Here is an 18,893-nt window from a genome sequence, read left to right on the forward strand (position 1 = left end):
TATTGAAGCCAATGTTCAACAGCAATGGAGCATCTGGAAGTGCAAGGGCGCCTCCATGTGAGGTGACTCAATGCCGTCTCGCCTGGGCTGATGTACTACCTCATTGAGTCAGAGGGGCAGGGCAGAGAACCCCACCATAGAGGGGTACCACTTATTATCTACCATTTCGCCCTCGCAAACAGCAGTTACTCTTTTTGACCTTGCCCAAGCCCGTTGCAGAGTAAACCGCAACAATACTACCAAGACTCCTCAACATCATAGAATCGATCAAGTACGCAAATATGCTCGACGTCAACGATTTTATTGTGGAACGTGGGGGAAATCCGGACCGCATCCGAGAGTCACAGCGCCGCCGGTTCGCAGATGAACGGGTAGTCGATGAAGTTATTGCTCTATTCGAAGACCACCGGAAGAGTAAGGCCTTGGATGAGTTTTGACGATGCAGCTCCTGCTGACTGGTTTCCATCCTCAAGCTCAGTACAGTGCCACGCAAATCAGTAGCAAGATCAATGAGGTGCAGAAGCTGATTGGAGCCAAGAAGAAGGTGCATATGCCTGCCGTATCCTGCGCTTTCGATATTTCAGAGCACTGACACATTGTGAAATGAAGGCAAAAGAAGATGCGACCGATCTGCTGCAGCAGAAAATCGAATTTGAGAAGGAAAAAAAGCTTACCATCGAGTCTGCAGCACAGAAGGAAAAGATGCTGCGGACGAAAATCAAGATGATTGGAAACATCGTAGATGATAGTGTGCCCGTGAGCAACAACGAGGTAATGATCGATGACACATCTAAGCTCAAAACTAGGCGACTGATCATACCCCTGTCCAGGACAACAACGCCGTGCAACGAACGTGGGCACCGGAAGGTGTTGCTATCGAGAAACGCGACGTACTTTCCCACCATGAAGTGCTCCTTCGCCTCGATGGCTACGACCCAGACCGCGGCGTCAAGGTCGTCGGCCATCGTGGTTATTTCTTGCGGCAGTGGGGCGTGTTTCTCAATCAAGCGCTCATCAATTACGGCCTCGAGTTTCTCTCTCAGCGGGGATACTGCCCACTACAAGCCCCTCAGTTCATGTTGAAAGACTACATGGCGAAGACTGCCCAGCTGGACGATTTTGATGAGCAGCTCTACAAGGTCGTCGATGGGGACGAAACGAACGACAAGTATCTCATCGCGACCTCTGAACAGCCAATTTCGGCTTTCCACGCTGATGAATGGCTCATCGCCAAAGATTTACCCATCAAGTATGTCGATATTTCTAACACATGTGCCTGCAATGATCTACTAACACAATTCATAGGTATGCTGGATACAGCACCTGCTATAGGCGAGAGGCTGGCTCTCATGGGAGGGATGCATGGGGTATCTATCGTGTCCATCAATTCGAAAAGGTGGCGTTTTCCCGCGACGAAAGCAAAGTGAATTACGGCTAAATGGTACACAGGTCGAGCAATTTGTTCTTACCGACCCCGAAAAGTCCTGGGAAGCTTTTGACGAAATGATTGGCGTTTCTGAAGAGTTCTATCAATCTTTGGGACTCCCCTACCAGGTGATCGCCATCGTTTCCGGGGCACTGAATAATGCTGCGGCGAAGAAGTTCGATCTGGAGGCTTGGTTTCCCCATCAGGGCGAATACAAGGAATTGGTTTCTTGCTCAAACTGCACTGATTACCAGTCCCGTGCTCTAGATATTCGTTTTGGTGCCAAGACTCAGACAGATTTGAAGAAGAAATATGTCCACTGTCTCAACTCTACCCTGTGCGCCACGACACGAACACTTTGCTGTGTCTTGGAGAACTACCAAACCGAAGAGGTAAGCCGGGTTTTGTTTTACGATTCAGCCGGAATCCTACTAACTAACCTGATCAGGGTCTCCGCGTTCCGGAACCGCTTCGCAAATATCTCCCCGGTGCCCCGACGTTCATTCCATTCGCGCGTGAACTGCCAAAGGATGCTACTGGCATTCAGAAGACCTTGCCGCACCGAGAGAAGAAGATAAGCAGAAGTTAGAAAAGTTGTGGGCATTAAGTTGTTACTGCGCAGTTACAGTTAGACAATCACAGAAAGAATTTTTCATGCAGATCCATTTGGCATTTCTTATTCTACAGAGTACACCTTTATAATAAGTCTATTGGTTGCGCAATTCTGTCCTGTTTCGCATCAACATGCCCCACTACAAATTTGCCGTGCTCCCTGGCGCACCCTGGAATATCTAAGCAAATAAAATACTGTCACCTGGTGCATTACCAGAGTAAGCAATCACCTGCAAGTTCCAGTTGTCATTCTACCTATTGTTACGAATCCCAATGAATCCTTCACCAGCAGATCAGCCTAGGCGCTTTGCGGCTTCCTGGAGTCGCATCATCGTCCGAACAAAGCGCCGGCTGTATCGACTCAGTGGTCGTCGTGGCCAAACGCATGGCGACACTCTCCGAGATTTGGAGGTAAAGGTATTTGATATCACATAACAAATCAAAAGGAGCAGTAGTGCTTATTATCGCACCAGGCGCAACTCGGGAAGTTTGCCCATGAGGAGCAGATGCCCTCCTGGCTCCGATATTATCTATTATCTCACAGCGACAATATCAAAGAAGGCATGTATCACTACATACAAAATTCTCACTAGTCACGATGTCTGACAACTACAAGTAGGAATGATTCAAAGATTACACGATGTTTTGAATGACAGCAGGCAAACAAGGTCGGCATACTTGGCTCACGCGTCTGTTGCTTGTATCACAAAGCTGCGCTATGAAGGTATGCGCCACCTTTTGATGCACCGGATATAGGACATGAACCTGATAGCTGCACCCAGGCAGTTTCTGTGGATATCGTAACATCCAGATGCTCATATCTCACCTCATAATGGCAACCGAAATTGGCCCGCGCGTTTTCCCCGAGGGCTTGCCAAACATATTTCAACTACAAGATCAAATAGAGGACGCCTGGGATAACGGTTATAACTCGAGAGGACGCGAAGAGACGGGCGGCATCAAAGGCACCAGAAAATTCATCGGGACACAAGAGGTACGAAGAGTCATTCGAAGTCGCCTTGTACCTGAGCGCAACTAAATAGTCTTAAGGCCCAGGCACTCTTCTCCAATCTGAACATCAAGTGAGAGGCGGGTTGACAGTAATCAAGCGACGAGAGCTAATACATTCCAGGTGTAGCCCTCGGAGGTTCCAAGATTCGAAGGAACGTCCAGCATTTGAACAAGTTGTTGACGATATTGACTCATATTTTCAACGTTCTTGCCCTAGCATAGAGGAAGATGGTACCAAGGTCCATAGTACAATGTTGCCTCCCATCTACTTCCAGCGCCCAGGTGAGTTGCACGCTGACGGACGAGAACTCATACTCAACCTGCACAGGCCATTCATCGGTTATCATTGGCCTCGAGAAGACAGTGCAGAATGAAAGGCACTTACTTATCTTCGATCCTGGACATCGCTATCAGGATGCTACACATTCTCTCCAAGCCTTTTCACAAAGACGAAAGCAGGATACACTCGAACCATACCGCCTACGATTTGAGAAATTGCGCAAATACGATACATTTGAGCTACTTTAGTATGTGCCAATAGTGTAAGTATGGAATTTGCCATCTAATACTTATGAAAACAGCCTCACCCTCGGCGCAGAAGATTGATATCTCGACTGAATCTCGTTTCAAACTGAAGCTGCAGGCTTTTTGAAGTGCTCCCGCAGCTTGCTGAGCGCCATAGCTCGATGAGAAATCTGGTTCTTCTCCTCAGGCTTCATTTCAGCAAATCTGGTATTAGCATGTTAGCCAGGAGCACGCCATTGCATGAGTTGACCTTTGGCCTACAGTGCCCACGAGTGGCAAATGATCTGACCAGTAGCAGCAGGTGTATACTCACGTCTTGCTCTCATGCTCAAAAATGGGGTCCCAGCCTGAATTGAGTGTCAGCAGATAGCCTTGTATATATATGTATATATCTTGCCATACCAAACCGCGTGGATCCGCGTGCAGGGACAATTTTGCCCTACACCAAGATGAAGTGTCATTATATATAAAGAAGAATCAGTAGATGTCGGCAGCCACTTACCTGACAACGGCCCTGGAATAGAATCGGTGTTTTCCCTCTGCCCTCTGAGTAGCCGAAAGTGCAGATGGCATCAGCTGATTTGTCTGAATAGGCAGCTAAGAGATTGTTGAGGCCTTGAAGACCAATGGTTGCTAGAAACCACTTGCTGGGAGTATATTGTCAATGCAGCTCGCTGTAAGATGATCAGAGATGGAGAAGGAGATCGCCTACATGTAAACGCCGGGCAGGCCACCCAATGCGTTGAAACATAGAGCGGTGTCCTCCACTAACACCGGCCCATCGATCTACCCAGTAAGGCCTGTCAACATTGGCATTCGCAAGTGTATGGCATTGCGACATAAGCTCAGCCAGCTAGCAACTCACGAGATCCGCGGCTCTCCGACATTTTGACAAGGTTACTTCCTCCACGGAACCTTGCACCTCCTCCAAGTCAATGGCTTGACTTCGTACTTCAATCTCGGGCTCGAGAATAGCTTTCACCTCGTGCAATTTATTGGCATTGCCGGTGATAAAATTTACATAGGGTGCCATTTCAGAATTGACTACCCAGTCCTGTATCATCAGCAATGAAGGGTCAGGAAGGAACACTCAAGTTTCGAGGCTGGTGAGGCTATTGAGGTGGTAAGTAGGGACGCAGCGGAACCGTTTTCTGTGAAGGTCGCTGGAGCTACAAAAATGTCATCTAATGAATGGTAAGCAACAAAACCGGCTATGAGGGCCAAAGTACTTAGATCTCTGAGAAAGGAGACAACTTTGCAAAAAGTGTGCCATGCAGGCCCACCCTGACTTTGTCGCGCGTTCAGAAGACGTACGAAAAGAAAAAGAAAAAGAAAAAAAAGGCCGCAGGTCGCTCGGGGCTGGGAATAAAACTTACTATACTTCATGAGAAAAATTTTCTGAAGGCAAATGAGGAGAACAGAGGGAGTATAAGCTGAATTATTGTCTGGTTGCGTTACAGCAGCTTAATTTCTCTTTTCCTGTTGTACACGTCGAAGGACTTTCAACAGGGTTTCTGTTTAAAAAAAAAAAAGACGCTCACTGGCGACGACATTTGCTTGGGCTAGCTGGTAAGGAAAAAAAAAAAAAAGAGCCCCAAACACACCTGATGTCCAGAGACACAAGTGCCGGAGCAAGCAAAAATTACTATTTAGCTGAAAGTACTAGTCAAAGTTTCAGGAGTATATTCCGGTACTAGTTTTCGTGAAATAGTTCGAAAAACAATATACACACGCCCACTTGACAAAGACCTTGGTGTTTAAATAATAGATATCTTGTAGTCTGCACACCTAGCAAATTTATTTACCCCTGCGGTAAAACTCTTGTACTTCTGGAAAATAAAGTAGGAGCAATTCCTCTGGCAAGTGTTGCTTCCATGTCCAACAGGCGGGGCATGGAAAACGTCAAGTGCGTCCACCCACCAAGCAATCCTTCGCAGTGAGTTTGTTGCCCCTCAACCATCCAACCACAGGACCTCACCAATCGCACTAACATATCACACGTCCTACGACTATACAGCGATTGAAAATGGAGAGCAGCCAGACGCAGCATACGACGGCAAAGGACGTCGTCGAGACTTACGAGAGGAAGGCGCAAAGCCTCAAGGCAACGCTGTCCGTAGAGGTTCCATTCGAGAATGTCCATGTCCTGCCACAAACGCCCCAGTTGATTGCTCTTCTGTCGTGAGTAGCTACATATGCAACTGTTTGTGCAAAACCATTTGGATATTCTCTGACGCAGCGGACGGAAATAGTATCATTCGGAATAAGGCAACGGATCGTGCAGACTTCATATTCTACTCGAATCGCATTATACGTTTGCTAGTTGAGGAAGGCCTGAACCATCTGCCAGTGATAGAACACGACATCACTACACCTGTCGGCCGTATCTACAACGGGCTCATGTTTCAGGGAAAGATTTGTGGCGTTTCTATTATGAGAGCTGGCGAAGCAATGGAGCAAGGCTTAAGAGACTGCTGTCGGTCGGTTCGTATCGGCAAGATTCTTATTCAGCGTGATGAAGACACCGCACAACCCAAGCTATTTTATGACAAGTTGCCCGAGGACATTGCCGATCGATGGGTCATGCTTCTTGATCCCATGTTTGCAACAGGTAGGATAGAAGCACTGTCATTATGAAGTAAGGTCCAAGGGCATAAAACCGGCTAATTATTGCAAGGTGGTTCGGCAATCATGGCTGTTCAGGTTCTGAAAGCGAAGGGTGTGCCGGAGGACAGAATCCTATTCCTCAATTTGATCGCCAGCCCCGAAGGTATCAACAACTTCGTGAAGAAGTTCCCGCAGCTGAAAGTGGTGACGGCATTCATTGATGAGGTTTGTATCTATGAGTGTTATCATGCCTCAAAACAAATGCTGACCAGAGCACGTAGGGGTTGGACGAGAAAAAGTATGCCTGAATGCAGCGCTTTTGTCTAAACAATTGTTAAACCAGTGCTGACATTTTCTCCTTAGCTACATCGTTCCCGGCCTGGGCGACTTTGGTGACCGCTTCTATACCATGTAGTTAGGAGTGACCTGCGAAGCGCCAGGGTCATATGTTCTACTGCTCAGTTTGGGGTATAAGAACGCGAATTTGCGGGAGCATATCCGATGGCTCAATCGTCCTCGTCGTCTGCTACTGTACCATCGCCGCCGTATCGATGAGATCCGTCACGGTCGCTTGCCGCATTTTCTACCTCTCGATCTCGCCGCGAGGTCGCCGCTCTCGCCGTGCCAGCATAGCTGGCGCGAGCGCTGTCTTCTTTCGCGACAGCCTCTATAATGCATTTGATTAGCACGTAGGGGATATTGCGGATTCGGGAACGGTCATACCAGCGGCATCTACCCACTCTCCGTACACGTCCACCGCGGCCGAGAGGTCTACCAAGCATAGTCATCAGCAAGTAGTCGTAAAATCTTGCAACGAGTTCTGACATACAGTTCACGGCGCACTGGAATTTCTGGCCACAGATGCGGCAGTCCAATTGGCCAACACCGGCCTTTCGATCGAGTTTCACAGTGACCGACTTCTCGTGATTGCAGAATAAGCACGTAAACGTGGTAGGAAGCGGATCGGCCTGTTGTAGTTAGAACGGGGTTCTCGTGAACATGCTTGCGGGGAATTTCATGCCTTCTTGGGGCCCATTGGCTTTGATGATGACTTGCGCTTGCCCATCCTGATTGCATCACCTACTGACTGATCCTGTGCTATCCGGCGTGACTTGCGCCTCGAAGGTGGTGTTCTGCATCTGCACAGTGCGATGACACGCGCATGCCTCCTACCTGTGCATACCCGTTAGTTGCATATCTTATCAAAGCCCGCATATTGCATGACTGGCGGGGTGTTCAACCACTATCAGAATCGACCTTGAGTGGGGAAGATACTTCTCCATTTGTGGCCGGTACCTGAGCTACTCTGACAACTGGGTACCCCGCGGGCGGGGATGAAGTACTTAAAATCCCCACCGCTACTATAGGTACTGACAGCTTGATCGACTCTAAATCGTACTTAGATGTACCGCATGCGAACGCACAAAAGCACCAGCGAGGCAGTTTAAAACACAATTCTCGCTATTAGCAAGTGTACACGAGATTCTTAAGCTTCAAAGCCGCTGAGTTCACTCGGGAACTTGTGTGCGGGAATGTGTGGTCATTGAGCTGATATCGGTTATCTGGGGACTGGTTGCTTGATTGGCCGATCTGTTGACTACTAACCTACTTAGGTACTCAGTAGCTTAGTGGTGGTCACCTGGCGTGGCGCATTCGACCCGACCGACCTTTTATTTAAGGCATGTTGACTGTGCAGTAAGAAGACCTGTAACCCCTCTCTTCCCCTCTTCTCGATCACAACACATTCAACGAAGCTCCCTTCTCCTACTTGCACGCGTGATTTGTACCGCTTGCTCTCCATTGAGGTATTGCGAGAAACCGATCAAGCCCATTGGCCATCAAAAGCTACAATGACACACTCTGGCGACGACCAGAATATTGTTAACTCACTAAACGAGCTTCGAAATGCGCAATCTCAGCTAACTGCCGCTGTTGAAACACTGACAGCAGCCGTTGGTTTGCAGCAACAGCATAGTTCAACTGCACCTGCGACACTTCAGCGAGATCCAACAACCCAGGATGATGATACTGGCAGGGCATGTCCCGACGCGCAGAATTCTTCGTCGTCATCTCAAAAGTCGGGCTTCACATCCCGCATCGTGCTCACGTATGCTTCTCTTGCTTAATGGTACCTCCTTTACGGAAAGCTCATCAGGCCAGTACCTATCCAAAGCAGATTGGTATAGACCCAATTACTCTGGATTGGGGAAACGCGGACCCCGTGAAGCGAGGACCCGTCGTTGTTTCCCGACTTCCGAGTACCATACGCCGGAGAAACGGTTCGTTTTCTGCCATTTGCACTGTATCAGTAAGGCCGAAAAACTAACCATCCGTCGAGCCTCGCAGCTGTTGGAGGCAAGTATATCCTTTCCCTAAGCAGTTCGACATACTCTATGACTGACAAGCCCTACAGCACAGTAAGTTATGTCCTCAGCACTGCTATGACCTGCAACACTGACAGAGTATCGCAGCGGCGGCTCTTACTCTGTGTACTACGCACTTGCGGTTGCCAGCAAAGAGCTCAATACCGACCATAGGTAAAGCTTGATCGCAGCGCTGCAAGATTCGTCTGACGAAGGAAATAGACCCGACTATACCAATACCGAACCCGCGGCAAACATCGGGCCATTTCCTCAATGGGGTGACAAGAACAAAATCGTAGCCATGGATCCCTGGGGCCATCTTACGCCCTGGCAGTATCAGGACATCATGCAAAAAGAAAATAGTATACTTGGACACCCGGAGGGAACACGCAATGACACTTTCTAATATATGTACAGTTGATTTACGACCAACCATTGCCATAACGAAAGCACATATGAAGGTCAGTTCTGAAATACGAAGGATGAGGCTGCTGTTACTGATTTTGGCATTTAAACAGCTTCCCGAGTTGGAAGATAGCGTGCGATCCGGTAGACTGTGTGTGAGAATAGAACATCGAGAACGACGACAGCTCTGATTAGATTTAGTGTCCCTGATGGAAAGGTTTGCTTGAATAAGCAAGGGGAGTTGGCCGTGACCAAGTTTGCGGTAGAACCGGTACGTGCTGTGTCCACAGGGTCCGATCTAGGCTCATATTTCGCAGGTTTGGTTTCTCCCAGGTGTTGCTGAGCGATTTGGAATTGGTAAGAGCCGTTATGTCTTCTCTCGTTCATGGTCCTTCTTTATCTGACTGTATCGCCTGTTAGACGAAGCAACTCTGCGCCGTTCACTGTTCGAGCATACCGGGGGTAGCTATCCCGAGGCAAGTAGTTGAGCTCCCCAGGCCTACATTATCATACTCACAACATTCAGTTAATCACTCGTGGCGACATCAAGGTGTTTCTCCCGCCAATAGGTTTGTGGCTTCCCACAAAGGTATCGGGAAGAAGATGATACGCTAACAGTGTATCAAGGAGGTCTCACCGTTTACTGTTTTGGCGACCCTAGCAAAATGTCAGATGAGTCTGTCCGTCTGTCACTACGAATTCATGATGAGGTACGGTTACTCGAAAGTACTGAGCGTATGCTTGAAATAACTAGTGATCTGAGTACAGTGCAACGGAAGCGACGTTTTCGGATCAGATATCTGTACATGCCGGCCATACCTAATCTTTGGCATAGAAGAGGCCGTGAAAGAAGCCCAGAACGGGGGTAGCGGCGTCGTCATATATTTCAGAAAAGAAGGAAGAGCGCTTGGCGAGGTGACAAAGGTACGTACATGCCATGTCCTACTTACTATTGGTGAAGTTCTATTGACGCACTGTGCAGTATTGTAAGATAGATTGTACCAGACCCTCAGAGTCGGTCTATTCACTGACTCGCCCAGTGGTATACAATGCCCGCAAGCGCGGAGCTGATCGGGCCTCGGATTACTTTACGCGCACCGAGAACATTGCCGGTGTCAAGGATATGAGGTTTCAGGCGCTCATGCCCGATATTCTGCACTGGCTGGGTATCAAGAAAATCGATCGCATGCTGAGCATGAGCAAGTGAGTTAAAGCACTATCGTTACATCTGAGTTGCATATTGAGCAGTTACAGCATGAAGCACGATGCTATCGTTGGTCAAGGGTATTCCTTCCCATCAATCTCCAGTAGACAGCGGTACTAATCGATACGGTAGAATCCCCATTCACGAGAGAGTCGAGCTACCTGAAGAGCTGATCCCTGCAGATTCGCGTGTAGAGATTGATGCCAAGATCACAGCTGGTGGGTGATGATGCAGATGCGCAAAATATAGCACTAATAAGTCACAGGATACTTTACTGCTGGAAAACGCCTGACATCAGAAGAGCTTCAATCTGTTCAAGGCAGGATGTGGGAAGAGTGAGTTCCAGCTTCGCTGATTGATATGTGCCAACTGATGCTAACCAAAAGGCGTAGCATTGACCACTAATGGCCTCAGCGAATTTAAAACTTTTGACGCAGGGCAGCGGCATGGGTGTGCTCATGCCGCTGGGGTCACGCCGCCGCAGTCATGAGGGTAATTCACTTTCTGTATGAAGGATATGGACATGCGACAATGCATATCTCTGAGCATTGCTGGATTACCTGCATCCGAACAGATTATGTGATAGAAAGTATCTAGGTTTTTAGGTAATCGGAATAACTGGACAAACGCTCGAATAAGCTACCACACAGGCGAGATGTGAGAAAAGCAAGGTAATATGTACCAGAAAATGCAGCCACAGTGTAGTGAGCGCATTGCGGTCATAAACAGTCGTTCGAGTAATTGTGTTCTCTGCGAAACTTGACTTGAAAGGTTGCGTCAGCTTGAAAGTCCATGCGCGGCTGCTGGAGTTGGCGTCCGTTTCATTAAAGACGCAGCGGGCAGATTAGTGGACCGCGGTGGTTCTTGCCCAGGCTGCCAACTGCCAGTCAGTACCTCCTACTGAGTAGTAAGTAAGTAATGATGCCTTGCTTGTGTGAACAAGGCTAGAGAAACGAATCACGTGATGCACACAAGATTGAATCTTTTTTTTTTTTACAAAAAACCTAGTGGGTCCGGATAAACAGGTTCCCGACTTCATTTTTTTGTGGACTCGCTTAGGCCTAAACTGGTGCACACAAGAAATTGAAATTATTAACCCCCTCCATCCCATCGTCTGCATCTTTGATTCCTCCAATTGTTAATTACATTTGCCAGCAATCATGGCCGTTGGAAAGTATGGAATCCTGGACTCATCCTCTGTCATTTGACTTGCTAATAGATACAGGAACAAGAGACTCTCCAAAGGCAAGAAGGGCCTCAAGAAGAAGACCGTCGACCCCTTCTCCCGCAAAGATTGGTACTCTATCAAGGTAAGAGATTCTTCCACGGTGCGAAGCTTGTCGCAGTCGAGGCTAATGAACACGATATAGGCCCCTAACCCTTTCAACGTCAGAGAGTGAGTTTTGCCGGCGGCGCGACCGACACCAACGATACAGCTGTAACTAATACATTGATAGTGTCGGCAAGACTCTCGTTAACCGTACCACCGGTCTGAAGAACGCAAACGATGCGTTGAAGGGGCGTATCGTCGAGGTTTCCCTTGCTGATCTCCAGAAGGATGAGGATCACTCGTTCCGCAAAATTCGCCTTCGCATTGACGAGGTCCAGGGCAAGAGCTGCCTGACGAACTTCCATGGTCTCGACTTCACATCCGACAAGCTCCGCTCTCTTGTCCGCAAGTGGCAGTCCCTCATTGAGGCCAATATCACCGTCAAAACCACCGATGACTACCTCATCCGTCTTTTCGCCATTGGCTTCACCAAGCGCCGCCAGAATCAGATCAAGAAGACGACTTATGCCGCTTCGTCGCAAATCCGCGCCATCCGTCGCAAGATGACTGATATCATTCAGCGCGAGGCTTCCACCTGCACTCTCACCCAACTCACCTCGAAGCTGATTCCGGAGGTCATTGGCCGCGAGATCGAGAAGGCTACCCAGGGCATCTATCCTCTGCAGAACGTATGTTGGCCTTCCCAATTATGCCGTCTCATTGCAGTACTAAACAAGATTTAGGTACACATCCGCAAGGTTAAGCTCTTGAAGGCTCCCAAGTTCGACTTGGGTGCTCTGATGGCTCTTCATGGCGAGTCGGGAACGGATGATCAGGGCCAAAAGGTCGAGCGCGAGTTCAAGGAGCGTGTTCTTGAGGAGGTTTGAAAGGGGAAAAGAAAAGTGGGAATTTCTAGGCTGTCTCGAGGTCAAGGCCTCATTTTGGCATTGTTTCGGTCATGGCAAATGGCGTATTCTCTCTACGGTGGCTAGGGGATAAATAATGTCGCTAATGATACGGCACAAAGCTTTCTGTTCATTTGAATGTTGTGCAACCTATGTGCACTTGATAATGTGATCTCAATGTTTGCTGCTGAGCAGGACATGTACAAGACGAAGCCATCCGTCTGTTATTCAGTTTCTATTTTATCAAGCCTGCGCAGTAGCCTCCGGCCTGGCCAAAATCTTCGTCGCAGCACAGCCACGTTCGATGGGGAGGCTGTACATGGGTAAGTTAATCCTGCTTTTGTAGGAACTCCACGACAGCTGGGAATGTATTAGCGAATGCTCATTGTCATGTAGAGGGAAAGGCGGCAACCCACCCCCTCTAAACTCCTCCGGCTGCTCTGAAATCACCCAATGACCAGCGTCAATGTCAGAGAGACGAAACTTGGGGAAAAATTGCCCCACCACTGGCAGCACTTCATCAGGCACGTATCTACTCTTTGTGCCGCGGACGAATAGAGCAGGCTTTTCAAACCGATATTGAGCTGGGTTCTTGAATGGAAAATCGCCCAGGTGGCCTAGGGCAGCACCCAGAATATCAAGCGGGATCCTAAAAGTCTGAATATTTTGACCAGTTTCACGTCGGAGGTTTCCAAGAAGAAACTGCCGAATCGGAAGCGACTACAAGTCAAGTGATCAGCATCAAACGGCCGCTGTAAAGAATGAAAGCTAACCTGTTCTACTTCTTGCAGTATCCTGTCTGCCTCCGCTAACTTTGTGATGCGCGAATGGTCAACTTTCCTCATAGCACGAATGTAAGAAGGGAAATCCGAGCCTAGGAGGGCATCCACAGGCGCGTTGTCCACAGCAACAATGTTTGCTACACTCTCTGGTGATTGTAGAGCCAATGCCATAGCAGTTTTGGCTCCCCTTTTGATCCAGAGATTAGCTTTGGTGAACTGTTTGATAGGTAGGAGGGACTGGGGACTGATAAATGCCATCACTCACATAGAATGGCCAATCAGGGTAGTATTTCGAAAGTCGTGATCACTGATGAATCTCAAGACGTCTTCTGCCATGGACACGTAGTCATGCTGTTTATGATGAGGTGATTGGCCATGATTCCTCAGGTCCTGAGATTATCAGTCAAGTGGTCTTTGGGTGACGTGTCAATTCATCCTACCAAAGCGTATACGTATCTGCCTAGGTCCCGGGCCAGCGCCCTGAAAGCACTCAGTATTTGTTCGCAACTGGCCGTGACACGAGATCTCTTACTTGCTCATGGCTCGATTATTCTTCTTCGATCCAAACAAACCATGCAGAAAAATAATTGGCTCATTCGTTGGTGTTGTTCGTGGCTTTTGAGGCTCATGAAGGTCGTAAGCTAACTTCAAGCAAGCTGGTGTATGAAGCGAACGCCCTGCATGCCATCGCAGTCCAACGACGCGAAAATTGCACGCAACATCCATACGCTTGCAAGAAGCTGATAGCATAATGTTTCCTTGAGTGATCACAATTGACTATCGTGTTACAGCAGTCAACACTAAGCGGCTGGCGTCGAAAACTGTCCTTGAAAAATATACAAATGGATCCATCGGCATCTAGTAGTGGTACTTACTTACCGAGCCCCCTAGTACTAATAAGGCAACTAGGTAAGGTAGGTAATACTTAAGGCACCTCGGGTCGACGGGCAAAGGCTGGACGAGCTCAAATATTGGGGTGCAGCCAGGCAGAAAGGTGGGGCGCACAACTGTCCACTCCGCCGCCATTGTGATTGATGTGTCCGCTCCTGAGCTCGGAAACTGGACCAGATGTTTTTCGGAAGCTTCACCACCTGCACACGAATCGATCTGACGCAAAGGAGAGACCTTAAGAAAGCGCAAACTGAAGTATTTAGCTTGACACGGGTAGAGATACTGTGTCCCGGATACCGGACAGATGGAGTACGAGGCCCTAAAAGAGCAATGGAGCGACGTTGAGGATCGCGATGGTGTTCGCCTGAGCTGGAATGTGTTCCCCAGCTCGCGCATGGTGAGCGTGTGAATGCAATCATTTAATCGGGTCATAGCTAATTGCGAATAGGAAGCATCTCGGTTGGTCGTGCCAATTGGTGCTCTCTACACCCCGTTAAAAGAGAAGATTGATACGCCTTTGCTTCAGTTCGAGCCAGTTACTTGCAAGCAGCCATGTCGTTCTGTGCTGAACCCATTTTGGTAGGTTGCCAGGAAACTTCCATTGTGAAATTCGCCCTATTCAACTAACGTAATGCATAGCCAGGTCGACGTTCGCGCTCGGGTCTGGATCTGCCCCTTCTGCTTGTCGAGAAACTCGCTCCCTCCCCACTACAAGGATATTACGCAAAACGCGATTCCGCCGGAACTGCATCCCGCAAACACGACTATCGAATATCGCTTGTCTAGACCGGCGCCAGCCCCGCCCATCTTTTTCTACGTCGTCGATTTGTGTCAGGAAGATGACGGTCTCGCCGCGCTTAAGGAATCTCTAGTCATGAGCTTGAGCTTGCTTCCGGAAAACGCCCTGGTTGGCCTTATTACATACGGCACGATGGTATGAAGACATCACAGATACCAATGTGACAATCTATTCTAATGCTTTGCAGGCACAAGTACACGAAATTGGTTATGAGGGCTGCGCGAAATCGTATGTTTTCCGAGGAAACAAGGACTATTCTGCCAAGCAAGTTCAAGACATGCTCGGCCTGTCCTCATCTCCGTCTCGGCCGGGAATGCAACAGCAGCCCGGTCGGCCCATGCCTATGGGACCCTCATCCAGGTTTCTCATGCCGGTCCAGCAGGCTGAGTTCCAGCTCACAAAAGCGTTGGAGGCACTTCAGAAAGACCCATGGCCGACCGCAAACGATCGACGTAGCCTGCGCTGCACTGGCGTGGCCCTTAGTGTGGCTATTGGCCTCATGGAATCGTCCTTCCAAAATGCTGGAGGACGTATCATGCTCTTTGCCGGTGGCCCAGCTACGGAGGGTCCAGGAATGACAGTCGGTCCCGAACTACGCGAGCCAATGAGATCGCATCATGATATTGACCGTGACAACGTCAAGTACTACAAGAAGGCCTTAAAGGTACTGTTATACTAGGACTAGAAACACGATGAAGCTTTCTGACTGACACATGCAGTTCTATGACAACTTAGCGAAGCGGACGGCTCACAACGGCCACATAATCGACATTTTTGCCGGTTGCCTGGATCAGGTTGGACTCCTGGAAATGAAAGGTCTCTGTAATTCTACTGGGGGCCACATGATTTTAACCGACAGCTTCACGTCATCCATGTTCAAGCAGTCTTTTATTCGTGTTTTTGAGAAGGATGGAGACGATAATCTGCTCATGGGCTTCAACGCCGTACTGGAAGTCCTAACGACAAAGGAACTGAAGGTGACTGGTCTCATTGGACACGCTGTTTCACTTAACAAGAAATCAGTTTCCGTTGGGGAGACGGAATGTGGCATTGGCAACACTTGCTCCTGGAAGATGTGTGGCATTGACCCCAAAGCAAGCTACGGTATTTACTTCGAGGTTGCCAATCAAGGTCCAAGTCCTCACCAGCAAGGGCCTCAGAAGGGCATGATGCAATTCTTGACTTACTACCAACATTCGTCTGGCCAATTCCATTTGCGCGTCACTACCATCGCTCGCAATCTCAGCGGGCCAGCCGGCGATCCGGCGATTGCTCAGTCATTTGACCAGGAAGCTGCTGCCGTGCTGATGAGTCGAATAGCCGTTTTCAAAGCTGAGGTCGATGATGGGCCAGACGTGCTTCGATGGGTAGACAGAATGCTCATTCGCCTTTGCTCGCGCTTCGCCGACTACAGAAAAGATGATCCGTCCTCATTTAGGCTGGAAAAGAACTTTACTCTCTACCCGCAGTTCATGTTTCATTTGCGCAGAAGTCCGTTTCTGCAAGTTTTTAACAACTCCCCGGACGAAACAGCTTTCAACCGGCATGTGTTGAATCATGAGGACGTCAGCAATTCGCTTGTCATGATCCAACCAACACTTGACTCTTACACATTCGATCAAGACGGTGGCCAACCTGTGCTCCTCGACTCCGCCTCAATCCAGCCTACGCACATCCTCTTACTCGATACATTCTTCCACATCCTCATCTTTCATGGCGAAACAATTGCGGAATGGCGCAAGGCCGGTTATCAGGACCAAGACGGCTATGAAAACTTTGCAGCCTTGCTTGAGCAGCCGAAGGAAGATGCCAGAGTGAGTCTGACTCTATTGAACGGAATTTCCAGACTCGCACTAACCCAACGCAGGACCTAATCACAGACAGATTTCCACTACCTCGATTTATCGTATGTGACGCCGGTGGCTCGCAAGCCCGATTCTTGCTCTCTAAACTCAACCCGTCTACCACCCACACCACTGGTCCGTACGGTGGAGCTGGAGCCGCATCTGGCCAAACAATCTTCACGGACGACGTGTCTCTACAGACCTTCATGGATCACTTGATGAAGTGAGTCACCTAGAGCCGCTTACTAACAAACAATTGCTAACCACTCTTTGCAACAGACTCGCTGTCAGTGGCACCAATTAATTGTATATGTTCGCTCTCCGCGCAACTTTGTTAGTCTCAAAATTGTGCAGGTCCAGCACAACTCTCTGGCGCACGTTGGGTGGCATGAAATTAAAACGAGCCTACAGCATACTAGGAAGTCGGGTCACGTTGAATCTGTAAATCCCAAGCAGCTAGCTATACAGATTACAGCAAATAATACAAATGCCACGTGCATTTACCGTCAACGCCCATCTGTCTGTAGTGGACATATTAGGTGGATCTTGGTGGTTAGGTTATGTAATCCGGCGGTGCAGTTGTGCTCCACAAATTCACCTTGCAACTTTTCGTTAGGGCAGACGGTGGGGGCGCACATTATTTTCTCGCTAAGCAGATGATAGATATTTTTCTTCTCTTTCAGCAACCATCTCCAATCTCACAACGGCAAGCAAACCACGAGCCTCTGCCTTCATTCAAAACTTTCACAATGCGTACGTCGAGGTACTTTATTAAAGATAAACAGTTGCTGACAAGATACCTCCTAGCTCCCAAGTTTGACCCCAATGAGATCAAGATCATGTTTGTTTTCCGATCCTATCTTCGCTCTTCAAGCACTAACAGTACCTAGCCACCTCCGTGCTACTGGAGGTGAGGTCGGCGCCTCTTCTGCGCTTGCGCCGAAGATCGGTCCTCTTGGTCTCTCTCCCAAGAAGGTCGGAGAGGACATCGCCAAGGCCACTGGCGACTGGGTACGTCGACTCACCTTGCCTCGATTCGACTCAAACACCTACTAACAGTTACCAGAAAGGCTTGCGCGTGACTGTCAAGCTTACCATTCAGAACCGTCAGGCCGCAGTTTCTGTTGTTCCTACTGCATCTTCCTTGATCATCCGTGCCCTGAAAGAGCCTCCTCGCGATCGCAAGAAGGAGAAGAACATCAAGCACAACAAGTCCGTCCCCCTTGACGATATCATTGAGATCGCCCGCACTATGCGCTACAAGTCCTTCTCCAAGGACCTGAAGGGCGTCGTCAAGGAAATTCTTGGTACTGCCTACAGTGTGGGTTGCAGGGTCGACAACAAGCCGCCCAAGGTCATCATGGAGGCCATTGCCAACGGCGAGATCGACAGTATGTTGTGAATGGACTTTGGAGCATAATGAATGAATACTGACCAAGTCTCTAGTTCCCGAGGAGTAAGCCACTCGGCTGGCCGAAAGACCGAGCAAAAACATTGTCCATTCGATGTGAAGATGAACTTCAAAACGAGTTGGATGTGACCCTGATCTGATGTAGCTACGAATATAAAAGTTGATGCGCTACAGAACAAAGTCCTGCGAACGAAGTGAAATACCCATGATCCTCGGCTACACTCTGAAATTACCAACTGCACGATGGTGTATTTCAATTTTTGCCCGAGGTAGATAAGTTCAGTTCCACTACTCACCGCCATGTATCTCGTATGAAAATGGTCATGGCGGTCCATTGATTGGATCTACATGCCGTTCTGAGGATATCCCTTGTATTGAAATGTCGTCTACTTTTAGAGTTAGGCAATTGTGATATAGCCTGGTTGATGGCGACAACAAGACCTGCCCGTGCCATATTAATTAACAATTTCTTTGAGGCATCGCATTCGCAAAATTCTCTCGAGCACATTGTGAGGTTTTCAATATTACTGTACATGGCTATCCATTAGTGGCCGGGTGGGGACAGTCAACTTTTTACTAAGAACGACGCCTGAGCATGTTGTATACTGGACCTCCAACGCGCTGCCTGTGTGGGGCGCAAGCAAGTCCTGGTACCCAGTCATCAGTTTGTGGCTACCGCTTTTAGTGCCGCACCGCCAGCGCACGATGATGGCCTGTGGCACCACCCATTACACCATTCTGTCTCCGCCACGGCATGCCTCGATAGCACCACTCCACCATTGATGCCAAGTTACTGAACTGCTGACATTCGTCCTTGGCTACCCGTTGAGTAGGCCGA

The 18,893-nt window shown here is 48.8% G+C and overlaps 10 protein-coding genes across 10 annotated transcripts; 7 read left to right on the forward strand and 3 right to left on the reverse strand.

Moving 5' to 3' along the window:
• Positions 1 to 281: 281 nt before the first annotated feature.
• On the forward strand, positions 282 to 2,015 carry V2A60_004621 (serine--tRNA ligase SES1; the record flags this gene model as incomplete). The annotated part of the gene is made up of 7 exons (XM_083255938.1): positions 282 to 414; positions 474 to 544; positions 610 to 771; positions 831 to 1,249; positions 1,306 to 1,396; positions 1,450 to 1,818; positions 1,875 to 2,015. 7 exons carry the CDS (start codon positions 282 to 284, stop codon positions 2,013 to 2,015), a joined length of 1,386 nt encoding a protein of 461 aa, XP_083112064.1.
• Positions 2,016 to 2,870: 855 nt separating this feature from the next.
• V2A60_004622 (peptidase family C78-domain-containing protein) lies at positions 2,871 to 3,655 on the forward strand (the record flags this gene model as incomplete). Its single annotated transcript, XM_083255939.1, has 5 exons — positions 2,871 to 3,032; positions 3,089 to 3,120; positions 3,177 to 3,331; positions 3,378 to 3,576; positions 3,631 to 3,655. The coding sequence occupies 5 exons, from the start codon at positions 2,871 to 2,873 to the stop codon at positions 3,653 to 3,655; spliced, it is 573 nt and encodes a 190-aa protein (XP_083112065.1).
• A 20-nt stretch (positions 3,656 to 3,675) lies between these two features.
• Positions 3,676 to 4,607, reverse strand: V2A60_004623 (inosine triphosphate pyrophosphatase-like protein; the record flags this gene model as incomplete). The annotated part of the gene is made up of 6 exons (XM_083255940.1): positions 3,676 to 3,778; positions 3,888 to 3,921; positions 3,977 to 4,013; positions 4,077 to 4,221; positions 4,287 to 4,360; positions 4,440 to 4,607. The coding sequence occupies 6 exons, from the start codon at positions 4,605 to 4,607 to the stop codon at positions 3,676 to 3,678; spliced, it is 561 nt and encodes a 186-aa protein (XP_083112066.1).
• Positions 4,608 to 5,600: 993 nt separating this feature from the next.
• On the forward strand, positions 5,601 to 6,596 carry V2A60_004624 (uracil phosphoribosyltransferase; the record flags this gene model as incomplete). The annotated part of the gene is made up of 5 exons (XM_083255941.1): positions 5,601 to 5,755; positions 5,827 to 6,185; positions 6,252 to 6,406; positions 6,463 to 6,479; positions 6,545 to 6,596. 5 exons carry the CDS (start codon positions 5,601 to 5,603, stop codon positions 6,594 to 6,596), a joined length of 738 nt encoding a protein of 245 aa, XP_083112067.1.
• A 91-nt stretch (positions 6,597 to 6,687) lies between these two features.
• Positions 6,688 to 7,247, reverse strand: V2A60_004625 (transcription elongation factor Elf1 like-domain-containing protein; the record flags this gene model as incomplete). Its single annotated transcript, XM_083255942.1, has 4 exons — positions 6,688 to 6,848; positions 6,905 to 6,952; positions 7,011 to 7,149; positions 7,203 to 7,247. The coding sequence occupies 4 exons, from the start codon at positions 7,245 to 7,247 to the stop codon at positions 6,688 to 6,690; spliced, it is 393 nt and encodes a 130-aa protein (XP_083112068.1).
• A 784-nt stretch (positions 7,248 to 8,031) lies between these two features.
• On the forward strand, positions 8,032 to 10,558 carry V2A60_004626 (GTP cyclohydrolase N terminal-domain-containing protein; the record flags this gene model as incomplete). The annotated part of the gene is made up of 14 exons (XM_083255943.1): positions 8,032 to 8,288; positions 8,653 to 8,718; positions 8,767 to 8,906; positions 8,962 to 9,005; positions 9,063 to 9,100; positions 9,151 to 9,220; positions 9,267 to 9,306; positions 9,370 to 9,425; positions 9,476 to 9,518; positions 9,577 to 9,684; positions 9,990 to 10,152; positions 10,286 to 10,371; positions 10,419 to 10,488; positions 10,546 to 10,558. 14 exons carry the CDS (start codon positions 8,032 to 8,034, stop codon positions 10,556 to 10,558), a joined length of 1,194 nt encoding a protein of 397 aa, XP_083112069.1.
• Positions 10,559 to 11,313: 755 nt separating this feature from the next.
• On the forward strand, positions 11,314 to 12,310 carry V2A60_004627 (40S ribosomal protein eS1; the record flags this gene model as incomplete). The annotated part of the gene is made up of 5 exons (XM_083255944.1): positions 11,314 to 11,327; positions 11,379 to 11,463; positions 11,524 to 11,549; positions 11,611 to 12,112; positions 12,167 to 12,310. The coding sequence occupies 5 exons, from the start codon at positions 11,314 to 11,316 to the stop codon at positions 12,308 to 12,310; spliced, it is 771 nt and encodes a 256-aa protein (XP_083112070.1).
• A 346-nt stretch (positions 12,311 to 12,656) lies between these two features.
• Positions 12,657 to 13,650, reverse strand: V2A60_004628 (uncharacterized protein; the record flags this gene model as incomplete). The annotated part of the gene is made up of 6 exons (XM_083255945.1): positions 12,657 to 12,688; positions 12,745 to 13,048; positions 13,102 to 13,297; positions 13,376 to 13,500; positions 13,551 to 13,590; positions 13,643 to 13,650. 6 exons carry the CDS (start codon positions 13,648 to 13,650, stop codon positions 12,657 to 12,659), a joined length of 705 nt encoding a protein of 234 aa, XP_083112071.1.
• Positions 13,651 to 14,305: 655 nt separating this feature from the next.
• Positions 14,306 to 16,948, forward strand: V2A60_004629 (uncharacterized protein; the record flags this gene model as incomplete). The annotated part of the gene is made up of 7 exons (XM_083255946.1): positions 14,306 to 14,398; positions 14,450 to 14,580; positions 14,641 to 14,935; positions 14,988 to 15,464; positions 15,520 to 16,614; positions 16,668 to 16,867; positions 16,924 to 16,948. 7 exons carry the CDS (start codon positions 14,306 to 14,308, stop codon positions 16,946 to 16,948), a joined length of 2,316 nt encoding a protein of 771 aa, XP_083112072.1.
• Positions 16,949 to 17,393: 445 nt separating this feature from the next.
• V2A60_004630 (uncharacterized protein) lies at positions 17,394 to 18,104 on the forward strand (the record flags this gene model as incomplete). The annotated part of the gene is made up of 5 exons (XM_083255947.1): positions 17,394 to 17,397; positions 17,452 to 17,485; positions 17,535 to 17,655; positions 17,711 to 18,035; positions 18,091 to 18,104. The coding sequence occupies 5 exons, from the start codon at positions 17,394 to 17,396 to the stop codon at positions 18,102 to 18,104; spliced, it is 498 nt and encodes a 165-aa protein (XP_083112073.1).
• Between the last annotated feature and the right edge of the window lie 789 nt (positions 18,105 to 18,893).

Source organism: Cordyceps javanica, chromosome 3 (genome assembly GCF_051103115.1).
Source record: "Cordyceps javanica chromosome 3, complete sequence".
In the NCBI taxonomy this organism is placed as follows: domain Eukaryota; kingdom Fungi; phylum Ascomycota; class Sordariomycetes; order Hypocreales; family Cordycipitaceae; genus Cordyceps; species Cordyceps javanica.